General features: G+C 39.7%; 1 protein-coding gene across 1 annotated transcript in view; it reads left to right on the top strand.

Annotated features, from left to right (window-relative positions):
* Positions 1–16,724, top strand: part of ADCY1 (adenylate cyclase 1) — a 149,393-nt gene extending 132,669 nt beyond the window's left edge. The window contains exons 15-20 of the mRNA XM_030497610.1: positions 2,051–2,167; positions 3,283–3,429; positions 3,817–3,915; positions 7,599–7,713; positions 10,383–10,507; positions 11,368–16,724. Coding sequence (XP_030353470.1) covers positions 2,051–2,167; positions 3,283–3,429; positions 3,817–3,915; positions 7,599–7,713; positions 10,383–10,507; positions 11,368–11,700 — 936 coding nt within the window. The 3' untranslated portion in view covers positions 11,701–16,724. The remainder of the gene's footprint in view (positions 1–2,050; positions 2,168–3,282; positions 3,430–3,816; positions 3,916–7,598; positions 7,714–10,382; positions 10,508–11,367) is intronic.
* Positions 16,725–17,165: the final 441 nt, after the last annotated feature.

The following is a 17,165-nucleotide window of genomic DNA, read 5'->3' as shown; positions in this document are numbered from 1 at the left end:
GGTAGGAAAAACTACGTATTGCTGAACAGTCTTCTCAATCATGTCTTCCAAAATGAACACTTTGGTCCATGACCAAAGGCAGGAGGAAACTGATCACACACTTCCAGATCAGAAATGAACAGCAGTTGCCTATGATCAGGCAACATCACTATCCATGCAATATGTAAAATGGATTACTCCACTTACCTACCCCTGCTTGGTTGCTTTGACTTGTCCAGAAATCTTCACCCTGGCCCAGAGGTTTACTGTTCCTTAGGCTGCTGTTCTGCCACTATTGTATTGGGAGCTTAACTGAGAACCTTACACATTTCTAGGAAAAAGTAACAAAAAATTCTTAGTCAAAAAACAGAGGAGTGAATAATCAAGCCCAAAGTAGATTATTTTTTTTTATTCAGAGCATGAATTCTGTTTGCAAATCCCTTTGCTGTTGCAGAGCAAAATTTCCCATATTCCAGTATGATGTAAAAATGGAATTGTAAGCTTGGTTTGGATTTTCATCTGGAAAAAGCTTTTTATTTTTACCATTAGAACATTAAAATTCCAATAGTCAGACTAAATGCAAGAGGACATTACATGCATTTATAGACAACAATAAGTCAGAGACAGAGTTATACCAGGGGAGTGTTACTTTGAGAAAACATATGAAGAGAAAGCATATGAAATTTAAACAGCAAAGAAGGTGTCAGGAGAACAGCTCAGAAACAGGAAATAAGCTACTTGCTTAGAATAAAGATTTCAGGTATATTTCCTGCAGAACTTAACTGCTATTAAATATTTATTGATATTTCACCTCTGGAATAAATTGTGATTCTTACTACACAAATTAGAGGAGGAGCTGAGGATTTGTTTCAAAAGGGAATGATTCCTAAAAAAGTTAGGTTTATTAAGCCAGTTCTCTTTCAGTGTTTTTTCTACTTGTAAACAAATTTAAAATACAGAAGTAAACGGCAAGGCAAGGCAGTCTGTGTGATCTGAATAAAAAGGTTGTTTCCTAAGCTTTGTCATGGAAAACAAAAATTAGCTTCCTGGGGAAAAAAATCACACAAAAAGAGTATTGTTAGACTATACAAAGGTAAGAGGTGAATGGTTTTCTCCTACTTAGACAGGAATGGATAGTGAGAAGAGTACGTGGACTTTGGAATAGATCAGGATAGCAAATTCTAGATGCAAAAGAGATACCAACAAAGATTAGAACAGATTCTTCAGTGGTTTATATGATCGTAGTTTCTCAACAGTGCCTGAGAATTTGGCTTTCCAGTCTTTTGTCAGCTATATCTAGATTAGAAAAATCATATTGGGATCATGGCAGAAGATTTGTGATTTCAATAAGATTAATTATATGGTACTGATCATATTTCTTTGTAACTGAAATCAGAATGTGGGGCCAAAAGTCACTGTAACAACATGGAGAAAAAAAAAAAAGTAATTTTGCAGAGGAGTCTGCTGTGGACTAGGCTGGAACTTACAAACCCAGGAGTCCCAAATGAGATCCCTAGATAGTATTTTTCCAATAAGGGGTCTCATTTTTAGTATCATTTCCTAATGCATGACTCCCACTAAACATATGGGAGTCAAGAAACCTGGAATAAGTTACCAGTATCTTGGGATAAGAGCCTTATCTGTCTTAACTCACAGGCACTCTCTCTGAATACTGTTACCACTGTCCCTACCTGGGAAGTAATTGGTCTCCAAAACCAATGTGACTTAAGTGGGGTTATTGTAGCATTTTACTCTGTAAAAATATCAAGGGCCTATTTAAAAGAACAGAGAACTACAGAAGACACCAATGCACTTAGCTGATCAAGACCTGAAAGTAGTCATCAGCCCAGAGACTAGCTTAAATTACTAAGGACTTGGATTACTAATTACTAAGGAAAAAGGGATTTTGCCCCAGTGTAAAAGCACGGTATAGGAGAACTGTTCCTGCTCTACATTGCAGGCATTATTTTGTTCAGTTTAATTTCAAAGGATGAATTAATAGAAGCTATTTGATGGCTTCAGCAATTTTTTTGCATTCTGAAAAGGTTTTTCTTTTCCTCTGTCCCCACAGGCAGAAGAAGAGAGAGATGATATGGAAAGAGTCAAGCTGGATAATAAAAGAATTCTCTTCAACCTGTTGCCAGCACATGTTGCACAGCACTTTCTAATGTCTAATCCGCGAAATATGGTAAACCAAGATAAAATTTAAATACATGGTGATGGTGTATGAGTGTGACCCTGTGTAGCTTGGGTCATCTTTCATGTGTATGTTTTCAAGAAAGGCTTGGACTTACAAAATTTCATTCATGTTCCAGAATTAGATTGGGATTATTTCCTTCTCTATAGTGTCCTTCTCTGAGGAATTTTAATAAAAATCAGGATAAGGGAATGTTGTGTCATTCACCATCAATGCAGCCAAGTGTCTGCATGCAAATAACTGGGTTTTAGTTATTTATTTTTCAATCGGTATAGAATGTTGGGATTTATCACAGTATTTCAGTTTGGTTCTAAATGATGAAGTGTATGAACTGCCAGACACTTCCCTGTGAACCACTCTAGTTTTGGAAATATGCTACTATTACCAAACCCATCCATTTAAAGCTAAAAACAAGAGAATACACAGCCAAGGAAGACGCAGTAGCTTTTGATATCAAAGGCTGCAGTGATTAAATAAATTGATTCAGGAAGCCCTTAACAGAGTCCTTCCTATGCAGCTGCAATACCTGCAGCACTGGAGTAGCTATAATGGCCATGATCTTGCTCTTGAGAGTTTGGATCAATGTATTTGAACCACAGAAGAGTGGTTTTGCTTTCCGTGAGCCCTCCAAATTCTTAAGCAGAAATGTTACCAAACAGAACAGCATTACATTGTTAATGTTGAGTACAGGACACCACAACTCAGGGAAAGGCATGAAAGAGCAAGGCTGATTTTGTGCTGCAGGGTAAAGTTGTCCTATTTTAGTTAGAAAACAATACTGAGAAAATGCAGTTATGTTTCTCATACAATAAAAGTTCTACAACTGTTAACACTTTCTCCAAATGTGTACTCACCGCTTCCACGTCTAAACAGAGAAAAAGACTAAGTTGTTTTAAACCACTTTGATAGCTCAGGTGTTCATTTTCTTCTGTGTTTTTTGAGTGGAGAGATTTCAACATTTTTTTCATGAGGCTGGCTTTCTTTCCACCAAAAAATGATGGCTGTTGTCCTACCTATTCCTTAGCAGTAAAATAGAAAACATAATAATGATGCCTGCTTTAAATGAATATTTTAAAATGAAATTTCTGTCTGCTCCCAAACTGCAGGACCTTTATTACCAGTCCTATTCACAAGTGGGAGTGATGTTTGCTTCCATCCCAAATTTCAATGATTTCTACATTGAACTGGACGGCAATAATATGGGAGTGGAATGTTTACGCCTGTTAAATGAAATTATTGCTGATTTTGATGAGGTAAGGTCTAAACGCTTTGTCTTTTGACCGTGTCAGTTCTACCAAATGGGTATCAACAGAGATTATCTATAGCAGCTCAGCGTATCTTGAACTGCCTAATAAAAGAGTAAACTTCCTATTCAATTGGAGTTGGTGTCCACTGGAGAAGACGCTTTGGTCTTCTCCAAAGTGCCCAGTTTGTACTTTAAGGCGCATGAGTCTGAATTCAAATCCCTCTAATATAGGAAGAGTATTAATATGTGAGTTAATGGTAGGTTTTATTCAATGACCTCAAAGTCAACTTACCAAAGTAATATGGTTTAATCAAGTTGCACGTATTATCTGATAACTATGGTTGCTTGTCTAAAATATTATGTAATATTTAACAGTTTTATGTTTTAAACAAAGCTTATGGACAAAGAATATTATAAGGACATAGAAAAGATCAAGACGATTGGAAGTACGTATATGGCAGCTGTGGGACTTGTGCCTACTTCAGGAACTAAGGTAAGAAGATTTTACATAACAGCCATTCTCCTTCAATTTCCAGAGGAACATCAGAAACACACCTAACTCTATACGATTACAGATAACTTGTATTACTTCTTTACAACAATTTAAATCTGAAATTCAAAGAACAACTCAGCCCGAAAAGAAAAATTGCTTGCCCAGCAGTTGTGTTGACAGTAACTTAGTGCTGGGTATATTGCTGCATTTTACCCCCATCCCTCCAAATCAGCTCTTCTTTGTCTCAACTGTTAGCATTCTGTTAGCCTTTGAGGTAAAAACACCTTTAATTACTCAGCAATTAAAAAATGTCGGTCTTTTCAGACCCACTAGTTCTGGGGCACAGCTCTTCTGTATCCTTATTACTACTCCTGAGTGTGTTTCTCACCTTATGTTTGCGTCTTGGGACAGAGATTTGCATGCAGCATCTGGAAAAGCAGAAAATCCTGTGGGCAACATACTGAATATACTGTATACAGAGTAGTATGCACATTAATAATTTTATTAATAAAATTCATTTATAAAAAATACTTAATAGTATGAGGAATATGATTAAAATTAATACAACCTATGCACCTAGTCTGCCCAAAAATCTACCCTATTCTGATATGCATGTACGGATGTTGTAGAGGTACACTCATGTATATGGTTTAGCATTGCAAAGTAACACTGAATAAGAGGGCAAAAGCACAAAGAGCCAGAAGATGGCTTGTGAACTTCCTAGCAACAATTATCCTTGCTAAGTAAATAAAAAACAAGACCCCATTGAAATCAACTGTTGGAATCTTGTTAGAGTATATCATATGCAACTAATTTTCTGGTCTGCCGGGTATTTACAACTGCTGCTTTCCTTTGTGTCATTCCTAGAAATCTAAATATTACAAAAAGGTATTTTTAAAGCTGTTTATGCTGAAATGTTTGACTACTGGCTCCTGAGACAGACAAAGAAATTGATCCTTTGAATTTTGCCTGTGTGATCTCAGGCAAACAGGCAATGGCATACTTGTGTGTCTGTTATAAATGCTCTTTGAACTATAATCCTGAAAACAAGTGTGTTATTGGGTAACTTTGGCAGCATATGTTCCAAAACCTAAACATGTTTCTCTCTTGTATTTTATAGTTGCTAACTGAAGGGTCAACTGAGTTAGCCTAGTTCTAAAGATACCACTCTAAGCTTATGATAAATTACTGCAGAAAGTCTTTTTTACAGGACCCTGCCTTTCTCTGAAGTCTTGGCGCAAATTTTGATCTTTTCTGTACAGGTAGAATTTATTTAACGTTCTGTATTACAGAAAACCTGAAGATCTTGTATGATACAGACTATTTTTTACTTTAACTTGGGGTTTCAGTTCTTCTGTGATCTCTTCCCACTGCTCATGTGATACAAACAAGTAGAAATTATTCACATCCGCTTGGTAGTTCTTCAGCATACAGCTATATATGAGGAGTCTGATGATCCTGAGTAGCCTGTCATGTGCAGTCACTGCCAGCATCACACAGGGCCTGGGCTGCCCCACGGAGTCGTAAGTGTCTATGGGGAACCACAAGAAACTCAAGACTTCTGGTTTCCCCTCTGCCAGGGGTGTCCGAGCTTCATCAGAAAATTTGGCACAGCCTCTGATTGTGAGCCACCAATTTCACACTAGGATTTAGACTGGAGCAGAAAGCAGTGGATGGGGTTAACTGTGCTCTTAACTGAGGATATTACACATGTGAGACCCTATACCCTGATGAAGTTAATAATTTAAATCCCATATTTTACGGGACTGTTGTTCCTGCAGCTTGATTTCAGCAGGTGACTATGGTAAATGCACATTGCCCCTGTCAGAGTGACTTTGCTGTGATGCTCTGGGCAGTCTTTCCAGTAACTATTTCTCTGATGTTTAAATAAATAATTGCTTGTCAGTTACCCCATCAGGGCAGCAAGCAGACCAAGCTCTTTGTAGATCTTTTGCACAATGTAAGTTCTCTGTATGTGCGGAATCCTTTGAAATTACATCTGTGATTTCACCAGGGTCCTAACTTTGTGGTGTTCTTCAGTGCAGGTTCGAAAGGGTTTGCCAGTAATCCTTTTGAGAGGAATTTGTCATCTGCAGCACATCCAGTATTTGTCAACAGTCCTCTCTCCTGCAACCTTGAGGGGTGTTGGAGGGAATCAAAGCAGTCATCAGGGAGCAAAGAAATGAAAGGATAAGGAATATAAAGAAGATTAGAAGATTAAACAAAACTGTATATTCCTCCCTCCTCAGACATTCAGTATTCCTCTTCTCTGTTGGAAGTGTAGCCAAAAGCTAGTTAAACTTAATTCTTGTTCTTCCTTTGTCTTGGTGAGGCTGGAAAAGAGCAGAGATAGTTGACATTGCAAGAATCAGAACTCCAGAGACACGGGCAGGTAAATAAAAATATCTTTCCTAAAATTTGGGCCTGGCCCAAGGATGACCTTCATTTTTTTTTGTTATCACTTTGCTCTAATTTTTGTAAATTTCCCAGCCACACGAAGGAACCCTTTCAAACCAAGCCAAAGAAAGCAAACAGCAACCTGTTCCTCGGGTTTCTCAGGCACTGTCAAGTAGTTAATTTATAAAATCTCACTATCATGACAAAAACCCAGAGAGCTCTCATCTCGTGCCAGCTGCCACAGCCCTGTTGTGCAACACCCTACTGAAGCTAGACTGCCACTGACCCTGTATTTCTTTCACCATATCCTACCTTTAGCCCACTTTCACTTTGCAGATCTGTTCATGAATTCATATTTATTATTTAAATGAGAGCACAACATAAGAGCAACATAATGCATGATGAGTGAGGTCAAAGGCCTATTCTAGAAACCTGTCTTTAACTAGCCAGTGGTAGATCCTAGGGGAAGGGCAGGAGTTAGAGGACAAACATGCGAACCTCTCTTTCCCATTTTCTAATGACACGCCACTTAAGAAATTCTAGAGCTACAGATAGTATCTTTTTACTACTTTGTAGCAGTATTTCTTCCATGAATAGTAATGTTCGAATCTGACTAACATTTGGAATCCACTGTATCCTCTGAAAATGAGTTCCACAGTTTAATTCGACTGAAGTTGTAGAAATTACTTTCTTCTGGTTTGGGTTTTATTTACAAGTTGGTATGTCAGCATTTCATTTGATCCTTTGTGGTTCTTCTGCTTTAGTTCATTTAGATACGTTTTATAACAACTCACTTCAGCTCGCCTGGAAAGGAAAAAAAAATAGAGGTGTTCTGCATCTTCCAGGATTAAACCTAACAGGAATTTTGTCAATGGGAACAGCATGCACCCTAGGAAAAGCCCCAAAGGGAGAAGAGGGCAGAAACTATAGTTATTAATAATCATCAGGCAAAGCAGTTTAGTAAGAAAGCAGGTTATATTCCCTGCCATGCTCACAACAAACATCTGCAGCTCTCTAGCAACAGAACCACTTTACCACGGGAACTTTGCTTTCCATTCTTCCCAGAAATCAAAAAAGAAAAGGAAAAAAAAATAAAGAATTCAGTACGTGAGAAAGGAATGCACGTGCTGTAGCCACCATCAAATGTTTCTTTTCACATACAGCAAAATGACTTAAATTCTTTTCCTAAGCCATCCAGTCTGAGCTTTTCATTGTTTTTCACTGTGGTATTTCACCTGCCTCTCAGTACCAGACAAATCTAATGTGCAATACTGTTTTGTTTCTAGGCTAAAAAATCAATCTATTCCCATCTGAGTACACTGGCAGATTTCGCAATAGAGATGTTTGACGTTCTTGATGAAATCAACTATCAGTCTTACAACGACTTTGTCCTACGAGTTGGTAAGTCACATCTCTCCAATTATCACACAAGCAGGACCTTGTTGGTTTTTGGCTTTCCCTGTACTGTCTACCTGTCCCACATTCATGATTAAAACTGAAAAGGCTCCTTCAGCAGGAGAGTCACATCCATGTAGGAGGTCAGAAGGCTCAATGCTGAGCATCAGTATTAAGGAACTGCAGTTGTGTCTAATTCCAGTCAGTTTGCATGGCAGTTTGTGCAGGAGGGCTGCAGGGAGGGCATCTCTTTGAAGGAGAGACATTCCAGAGGCCATTTGTGGCACACATCCTACCCTACAGTGATGGGAACTCATCAGAAGGCAAAGACCACAGCTCCAGTGGGGGGTCTGCACCATCTACTCTGGCGGTGGCTGGTGCTTTCGCTTAGATGGACCTGCTGCAGGGAGAGGCTGCAGTGCAGGCCTCGGGCTGCAGGAAGGGCCCAGACCCTTCTCCTGGGGCAGAGACAGGCAGCAGACCTGCCTGCGGAAGGTGTGCCCAGGAGGAGGACCTGCTGAAGCAGGCAGCTGAGCTGCAGGAGGTGGTGAGGAGGTTGTGAAGCAACAGGTAGGCTGAGAAGGACATAGAGACCTGGTTACAATTACAGTCAGCAGTGGACCCACAGCCCACGGCCAAACAGCCAAAAAGTTCCCCAGCGGTACACACAGAAGGGAGGAGGGCCAATAATGCAGGGGAATGAAAGCTTGCAATGGCAAAGACCTGCAGGAGGAAGAGACTTCCTCTGAAGCTAGAGGTGCTCTTGCAGAATCACTTTGCTGCTCTGCAGACTGATGCTGAAAGACCTATCACAGCAGGACAGACACTGGAGGTGAGTATGGCAGCCCAGTCTGCACCCCCAATAACAACAAACACAAGTAGGAAGACGCAGTGAGTGATAGTAGTAGGTGACTAGCTTGAGATATGCAGAGGTGCCCATTTTGCTGGCCTGATGTGCTTTCTAGAGAAGTGTGCTGCCTACTGGTCCTGTTGGAGTGAGCCCAGAGGAAGCCAGGAAGATGAGCAGGGGCTGGAGCACCTCTGCTGGGGAGACCTTAGAGCAGCTGCAGTGCCTAAAGGGGCTACAAGAAATCTGGAGAGGGGCTTTTGACAAGGGCCTGTAGTGACAGGACAAGGGTGAATGGCTTTAACCTGCCAGAGGGGAGGTTGAGATTAGACATTAGGAAGAAGTTCTTCCCTGTGAGGGTGCTGAGGCGCTGGCACAGGTTGCCCAGAGAAGCTGTGGCTTCCCCATCCCTGGCAGTGTTCAAGGCCAGGTTGGACACAGGGGCTTGGAGCAACCTGCTCTAGTGAAAGATGTCCCTGCCCGTGGCAGGGGGTTGGAACTGAATGAGCTTTAAGGTCCCTTCCAACCCAAACCATGCTACAGTTCTGTGACTGCTAAACTGCTGAAAACTGGGTCTTGCTGTCCTTAATAGTTAAGTTCCATCTGTAAAAGCTTTGTTGGCATTAAGCGTGATGGAAGCTTTTCATCCACAGATGCCAAATCACCTCAACCAGGCCTGTGTTTTCCAACAAATCAAATCTCTGGTCTTCACAACACAAATCTTCCCATACAATCGTTTGCATGTTATTACATGTCTTATCTCTGAGAGTCCTTTCTCCCAGCCCTCTTAGAGAACAAGTTTCTCTCTTCCTTTCCTTCCCTGCATCCTGCTCTTCTCCAGTGGTACTTCCACTGCTGTCCTCATTGCATTGCATATTCTAACACTGATAGTTTTCTCCAGCTTCTTTCTCCATTTATTTTCGTGGCTGAATTGTGAGAATGGGCTGTACAAGGTGAAAAGTGAGGTTGCTAGCAGTTGAAGATTGAGAAGGACCAAGGACATCAAGTGTAGCGATGAGAGAGTTATATATCTTTGCCCTCTTGTACATCCTAATAGTTACAAACCCCAAATTCTTCTAGAACTCTGTTGTGTTTTTTCCAGATTCACAAAGGGGTAGAAAACAAATATCTAACCCCAATTCTTCTGCATAATTTGCCTTGCACAGAACCTCATACAGGGCTTAACATCTACAGCTCTTCAAGGCACTCAGAGGGAACATCCTCTCTTACCTTCCAAACAAGGTGTAAAAATCAGTCAGAAATATAGAATCGAGCCTTATTGTTTCCAAAAAAGGTTCTTGAGCCATTTTCACATATTCTTGTCTTCTTCCATTGTCTCCTTGATCTCTTTTCTAGTATTGACAACCAACATGACACACTTCCGTTACCCCATTCCGCATGTCTTCCAGGCCACTATTTCTGTTCTACTTGGAAAACTTTCATTCAAAGGCTTTTTATGAGCAACTACAGTGGAAGTTGTAGCGAGTAATTAAAGATCTGTAACAGTTTATCCTGAATTGTTGTACAGCTAAACTCTGCTCTACCACTGCTTTTCTTTTTTTCTTAAAATTAATACAAAAAGAATGAGCCATGTTTGTATGTTGTCTGTCATACTACATTTCCAGTAAGTTACCTCTGTTTATGTCTTTGTTTTGTTTCTAAGCCTCTTACAAGTACGAAAGTCCAGTTGGCATTAATTTAACATAAGTTATGTCCTCCGAGCAGAAAAATGCTAAGGCAGTTGTGTTAAATCTGTTTTGCAGGATTCATATTTCCCTTGGATTGCATGCTGTAGTGTTTGAACCCAAACTCATCATTTTGATTTTAGGTATTAATGTTGGGCCAGTAGTGGCTGGAGTCATTGGAGCCAGAAGACCACAGTATGATATCTGGGGGAACACTGTAAATGTTGCCAGCCGGATGGATAGTACTGGAGTGCAGGGGAAAATTCAGGTGAGTGTATTCTGAAGCAGTTTTGCAAACTTTACATGGTCACATTTTCAAGATCACTCAGAAACTGTAGCCTCACTTGATCTCATAGTTCCTTTGAAAAGGGCAACATTCTCCAGATGGTTCAAGCATCAGAGGTGAGGTTGTTTTCCATTATATACGCTTCACTACTTGGAGGCAATAAAATTCTCAAACAAATCATTTCCCATCAGAAGCAACAGAGTTCTCTGCTGCAGTGCACACAGTTGGAGGCAAGCCTGGGAATGCCGACGCTGCATGGGCGAGTCCTTGTGCTGTAGGAATTTTGCCTGAATAAGGACTACAAGGAAAGGATCTATGCCCATTTGCATCCTGCTGCATTTTACGTAGCTTTAAAAATTCCTTGGATATTTTGGATCAGAGAGGCTACACAGACACAGAACATTGTTGTTCTCCTAGAGCTGGGCTAGAAGCTATGCCTGCACCTATCAAAAACTCAACAGACTCTTGCAGTCCTTTATCCAAAATACCTGTCTACTCTCCAGGGATCAAAAGTTTTTCTGGAGTAAGTTATCATCACTGGAACTGATCCAGCTTACAACAGTGGACAATTTGGTTACACATTTCTGTTGGACGGAGCTTAATCTGGCTGTGTAGTTATTCAGCTCAAGACCAGAAGTTCTGCTTCACAGGTTCCAGTTTGGTCAGTGATTTTTAATTCCTTAAGAAAACTCTTAAGTGAGCCTGAGAGCAGCAGTTGGTGTTAAATCATTCTGTTTATGCATATTCCGTGACAGAGAAGTAAAATGGGGAGGGGTGGACAGTTCTAGAATTAACCTTACATGAACAGGAAAAACTAATAGTGCTTTTTTATCTGTCTGCAGGTGACAGAAGAAGTTCAGCGGATCTTAAAAAGGTGCAGTTACGAATTTGTGTGCAGGGGTAAAGTCAGTGTAAAGGGAAAAGGTGAAATGTTGACCTATTTCCTGGAAGGAAAGGCCGATGGAAATAATTCGCAAACACGGTCTTTAAACTTAGAGAGGAAAATGTACCCTTATGGGAGAGCAAACATTCAAACCAAACTGGGCACCAGCTGCCCATCAGTGTCCTCAGCTGCTAGTTTTCCTGTAAAAGCTGGAGCAGGGCAGACGTCTGCCACTCACGCAAATCAAACACTGCATTATCTTCCTTCTGTGCCAGCTGTAAAGGAGGCATAAAGCAAAGGAGATTTGGTTGTGCCATTTACAGTGAACTTGGAGAGCAATGGTTGCCTGAATTTTTGCCAAGAGATCAGATGTCGTAGGCCATGGCATTAACCAAGGACCACTACAACCCAACCAAAGAGAACTTGGGGACTGTGTAACGAACTCTTGGGATGGAACATTTAAGGGCTAGCAATTCTGTTAGGAAAAGTCAAAACCTGATTTTCTGGAAATGAGGAATATTTTCTTGGTGTTTTTAAAGGGTGAATGAAAAAAAAAGAAGAGATAAACGTGCAAGCAATTATATTTATGTGTGTGTGTGTATATATATGTTTTAATCTATATATGCACATATGCAAACAGTCCTGTGTAGACTTAATAGAGATTTAGAGATAAACATAAAAACATGTATTTATTTACACATCCACCTGCAATGACACAGCAAAGAGATTTCTCTTTCTGTCATAGCCAGCACTGTTGGGTTTGGGATTAGCAAAGCTGCATTTAACAGTGGAGTGTGGGGCAGCTGGTCTACAGCAAGTTAGAGAAGCTGTGTTCCCAGTGCATGAGGTAAAGCAATGACAGCAGTGTTCACTGTGTTGTCAGCTAATGAAGGCTGGATGCAACTAATTGCTAAACCCTATGTATTTTGAAAAATTCTCCTTGCATGCTCCAAAAACTTCCAAAAAATTCCAATTCAAAGCATACACTAGGATGTGAAGAGCTTAAAGGTTTGGCAGAAGAACAATATATATTCTTTTCATTGAAAAACAAAATTAATTGATTTCATTGAAGAGCAGAAGGATGGTATTATTTCAGGCTTTTACAAACAGCACAGGTCCTGTGGCTCAGTTCCAGGATTTAGCTTTACCTTTCCAAACAGGTCAAAGAATAGTCCTGTACTGGTGACAAACATGCTGTTGCTAGCTTTGTGACATTTGTGTATTTGCCAACACAGGCTTAGGTCTTAATCGATTTTTAAATTTATGCCACAGTTTTATTATATCTTGATTCTACCCAGGCTCACTCTTCAAAGCTGTACAATTATAGAAAGCTATAATTCTGAGAAACAAGCACAGTCAAACTTTGCCCAAATCAGGAGCACACTGGTAAATGTGCCAGAAGAGTGAGGCCTGCTCTTAATCTGCATAAAAGGGAACATATTTTGGCCACTTTTTCCTTTAATGCAGCCCACATCCTATTGTTCATGGTTTCATCTTGAAACACTGATCTGGATGGGAAATGTGGAGTGCAGCTCCATAAGCAGCTGGAGGTCATCCTGCTAAGTGACATGTCCTGCATGGACACCGTCAATAGCAATCCCTGATGGGGATGTGCATGCTAATCAGCCTTACTGCACTGCTTTCCAGAAGAGAAACAAAACTTTTTGTTGTCTAAAAACATGCAAAACTTCCTTGTAACTAAAAAAAGCCCCACAAAACAAAACCAGCACACGTACCCCTCCCCCCCCCCCCCCCCAAAAAAACCAACCAAACAGCACCAAACCCAAAAACTGCAGAAGTTGCCCAGACTGTGCAGTAGAAAACTTGCATGGACTGGATGTCACATTTCCCTTTGGTGAGCCTATTTCAGTAGTGATTTAAGTGGAAAGAAAATTCTGAGCAATACTCCTGCAACCAGCATTTGCTTTGGAGCAGTCACTGTGTTAAAAATATATGGGCGAATACTGTGTCAACAGATGGAAATTGTTAAAGAAGTGCTGCAGGAGTTTCCTATCAGGCTGCTGTGGGATTCCAGTGGTTTTCAGCAGGGTATTTAGTTAATTTTCATGTACCCTGTCAGCTAGGTGCTACATTACAAAGCTGGCAAAATCAGTGTTGTGATTAAAGTGACTATAAAGCCTGAGAATCACTTCCTAACTGTACTAGGTGTATGTACCCTGGCTCATCTGTCAAAATCACTGTTTCTTTACCTCCTTAACAGTTCACAGGTATTCTTCTAGAATAATTTAATTCTGCTTTTGAGGCATTCAAAGCCATTTAAATAAACACATGTAGAATATAGAGATTTAAAAGAACAAATATTTACATCATTAAACTGAATAAATGGTATCCATGTAAAGCACACCTCATATTACTGTTTTCTAATAGGTTTGTAAGAACTAAATCATCACACCGGTAAGTTAAATATTTAACCAAAATGGGAAGCATTATGTGCAATAGCAATAATCACTCAGTTCCACTCACAGAGAGCCCAAGTTATACAACTTTTGAATCCGTGAAATTGGTATATAATTTCACTGATAGTAATAAAACATTGTTTTTACATGTACTGTTATTAAAAGTGTCTTCAGATCCTAGCAGTAGATCTGGTAGTACATGAACACATAGACCAACTACAGCCATTGACCCACCCCAAAATCTTACAATGCAATTATTGATTTGTTACTTCTTTGATAGGTCTAAGATATGGGCATATTGCCAATTGGGGTTTTTTTATCACTAAATGGACAGTGAGCAGAAATTAATTGTCCCCTGTGCTAATATTTTTGGGACTGTTCTCATTCCCAGACTCATTCCCAGCCTAGTCCTGGAGTAACATCAGTGGAAGATCATGTAGCAAGGTAAATTTGGATTATTTATTTTAATATTTTAAGAGATGAGCAGGTACTAGTAGAATTACTCCAGAGTTTTTCTAAGCCTGATCCTCCTCTCCAACAGTCAGATGAGGCAGGTGACTCTTGTAAGGATGCGTTCCATGTTGAATGGGAAGGACCAAACAGTATTTTACCATGTAGTCCTGGACTAAGCAGTGCAGAATCATGAAGAAAGTTCAGCCAAGGCACACATTAGTAAAAAGCCATGTGAAACTGATAAGCAGTGTTCAGTAGTCATTCCAACAGGGAAAACATAATTCCCATTGAAATCATGATATAATGATGCTGTGCTCTTGCCTTTATGCTTTCCCTCCCTATTTATATCATTTTTGCCCATTTTTCCCTCTCTGTGTACATTTGTTTTATTTTAGCTCTTGTGTGATAGCTTTAAATGATAGATTTAATCTCTCCACTCTTCCTGCATTCTTTGATATGCCCAGTAAGTTTTATACATGGAAAAAAGTAGTAGTAATCCTTCCAATAGCACCACAAATGCACATTTTCTGCCAAATTGGAGAAGCTTGCCATCAAATTTTTATTGGCAATTGGCTGAAGATAATTTGTGGCCCACTCTAGTATCCCTGCAAATCAGAATCATCAGAAGGATTTCCTTGGATTTCATTGGGATTTGGGTTGTGTCCACCTTGATGCACGCAGTTGTATTTCCTAACTTTCTGGTCAAGCTCTGTAACTTTTGCTTGGGTGACCTTGCTGTAGACCCAGCAAGGAGTCAGTTCTGCCCCACTGTACTCAGAAGTCCTTCATGTTTAATTTGGGATAGTAATGTGTTGCACTGTGGCAGAATAGCCTCCTGCACTTCTGTTCACTGTTCTGTGCAGCTGTTAGCTTGAAATGATTAACAGATATGAGCCCTACAATGAAGTGATGCCTTTTTGGCATGTCAGTGTCTGTCAATAGCAAGCACAATATTTCACATCTGTTTGCACGTTTTCTCTTTCAGATAATAGTAATAATTGAAGTCTTTCGTTCTTTATATAAGGAGATAAGTATCAGAGATCTTCAGGCTTCACTGTCTCGGGAGCTAATTTCAAAGTGTTCCTATGCTACGTTTCTCTTTAAATGATTTTTTAATTATTATTCTCTGCTGAGATTACAAACTGGCATTTAGTTGAATTACTCGCTAGGTATTTCCAAACATTTCCCATTTGCATTGACTAGAAAGCTATTTTGTCCAGCCTGTAAAATGCAGGGGTTTTGTAGCTGCTTCCCACCATGGCAAGTTGCACTCCCTTATCTTCACTAAAACATGCTCAAGTTCTCCCTTGCTTTCTCTAGGTGAGACTGAGAGCCAAAAGCTTCAGCTTGTTGAGGCTGAATCTGCATCCCTTATGTACCCACAAGGCCTGCAGAAATCACCAGGTGTTTAGCATGCTTACGAAGGTCAGGAACTGAGCTTCTGGAGGCCAAGTTCTGCTTTGGGTTACAGTGATATCCCGTGTCAGTACTGAACTGAGTATTGCACAACACTGTAACCAAGAGTAGGTTGTGCGCCTAAACCTCTTTCAAACTTTTGCCTGCAATTTATCTGTAAGGCAAAAGGAAGTACTTGGGAGTCACTGTTGGAAGGGAAACAGGGTATGACCTGTGCCATTTCAGTGCTTTGAGGAGTCTGAACACATTAGTAAGTAGCGTGAATCATTTTCATGTGTTGAATTCCTGCTTGTAGCAGAAACAAAGCATTTTCTTTACATCAGCAAGTCCAGATTCTGTACGTGTTCTGCCCAGGCAGGAGGACTATTTAGCCATAATGTTCTTTCAAGTTAGAGTTTTGTATTACAGTGAAAATTGACATTTTTTTAATTTGTGATAAACCTGTATTATAATGCCTTATTTATTTTTAATCTTGTACAGTGTTACAAAACAACAAAAAACATTGGCCTTTCATGTATTATTCACTTTAAAAGATGTATTGTATTATGAGATTTTGTAAATAGTTTTAGCTCGGACAGGTAATTGCATGTACACTTGTATAAAAAGAAGCAAAAAGGCACACTTTTAACAAATGTTAACAATTTTTTGTAAGAGACATTTTACATGTGCATGGAGATTATAAATCCTTTGGAAATGGATGTCCTTTTGCTTTTCCTTGCAATCTACTGCATGCCACTCATGCCTGACTTCAGTAAAACAAAACAAAACAGTAAACCAGTAAGTTTTCCTAAATGTTTTTGACATATCACTACTGGCACAGAGTTAGATCCACTAGTTGCATGTGCGTTCAGCAAAGCAAAATCAAAATGCAAATGGCAAATAAAGAAGAAATATAATTTCATGGTTGTGATCTGCCAACCTCAGTGTTCCAAGATCCATAATACAGTATATGAAAAGTGTTATCAACATCTATGCTGTCTTCATAAGGTACCTTCTGGTCATTAGAAGCAATAAACTCTACTTACTGTAATATGAAAAGCAAGCAGATATTCTAGTTCATAATGATGTAATATCTGATATTCAGTGGGTGTTCTCTGATACTGCTTTGATGTAGTATTGTCATCGAGAAGGACCAAGTGTCAAATTCGTTATTGCTGTATGCAGGTGCAACACTATGGAAGGTAAAGGAGGTGAATTTGGCCCATTGATGTTACCCAGAGTATATTTCTAATGTGGTAATAAGTTATTGTATATGAAAAGTACACAATGCAAACAGATTGTTTTCTAGTTACATACATATGTATATATATGTATGAATATATATAAAAATTAATTTTGTTGCCTTATTTTTGTTAGCTTTTCTGGCTGAAGTTTCCAACTAACTTGTATTGCTAAGCAGAAAGTATTTAACAGAACTGTTAGGAGAAGGTTCACTGGGTTCTCTGGTTTTGAGCCGTCTGGGTTCTGTGCT

Source organism: Strigops habroptila, chromosome 1 (genome assembly GCF_004027225.2).
Source record: "Strigops habroptila isolate Jane chromosome 1, bStrHab1.2.pri, whole genome shotgun sequence".
Classification (NCBI taxonomy): domain Eukaryota; kingdom Metazoa; phylum Chordata; class Aves; order Psittaciformes; family Psittacidae; genus Strigops; species Strigops habroptila.
Note: the sequence above shows the minus strand (reverse complement) of the source record. Positions and strands in the feature narration are given on the sequence as shown.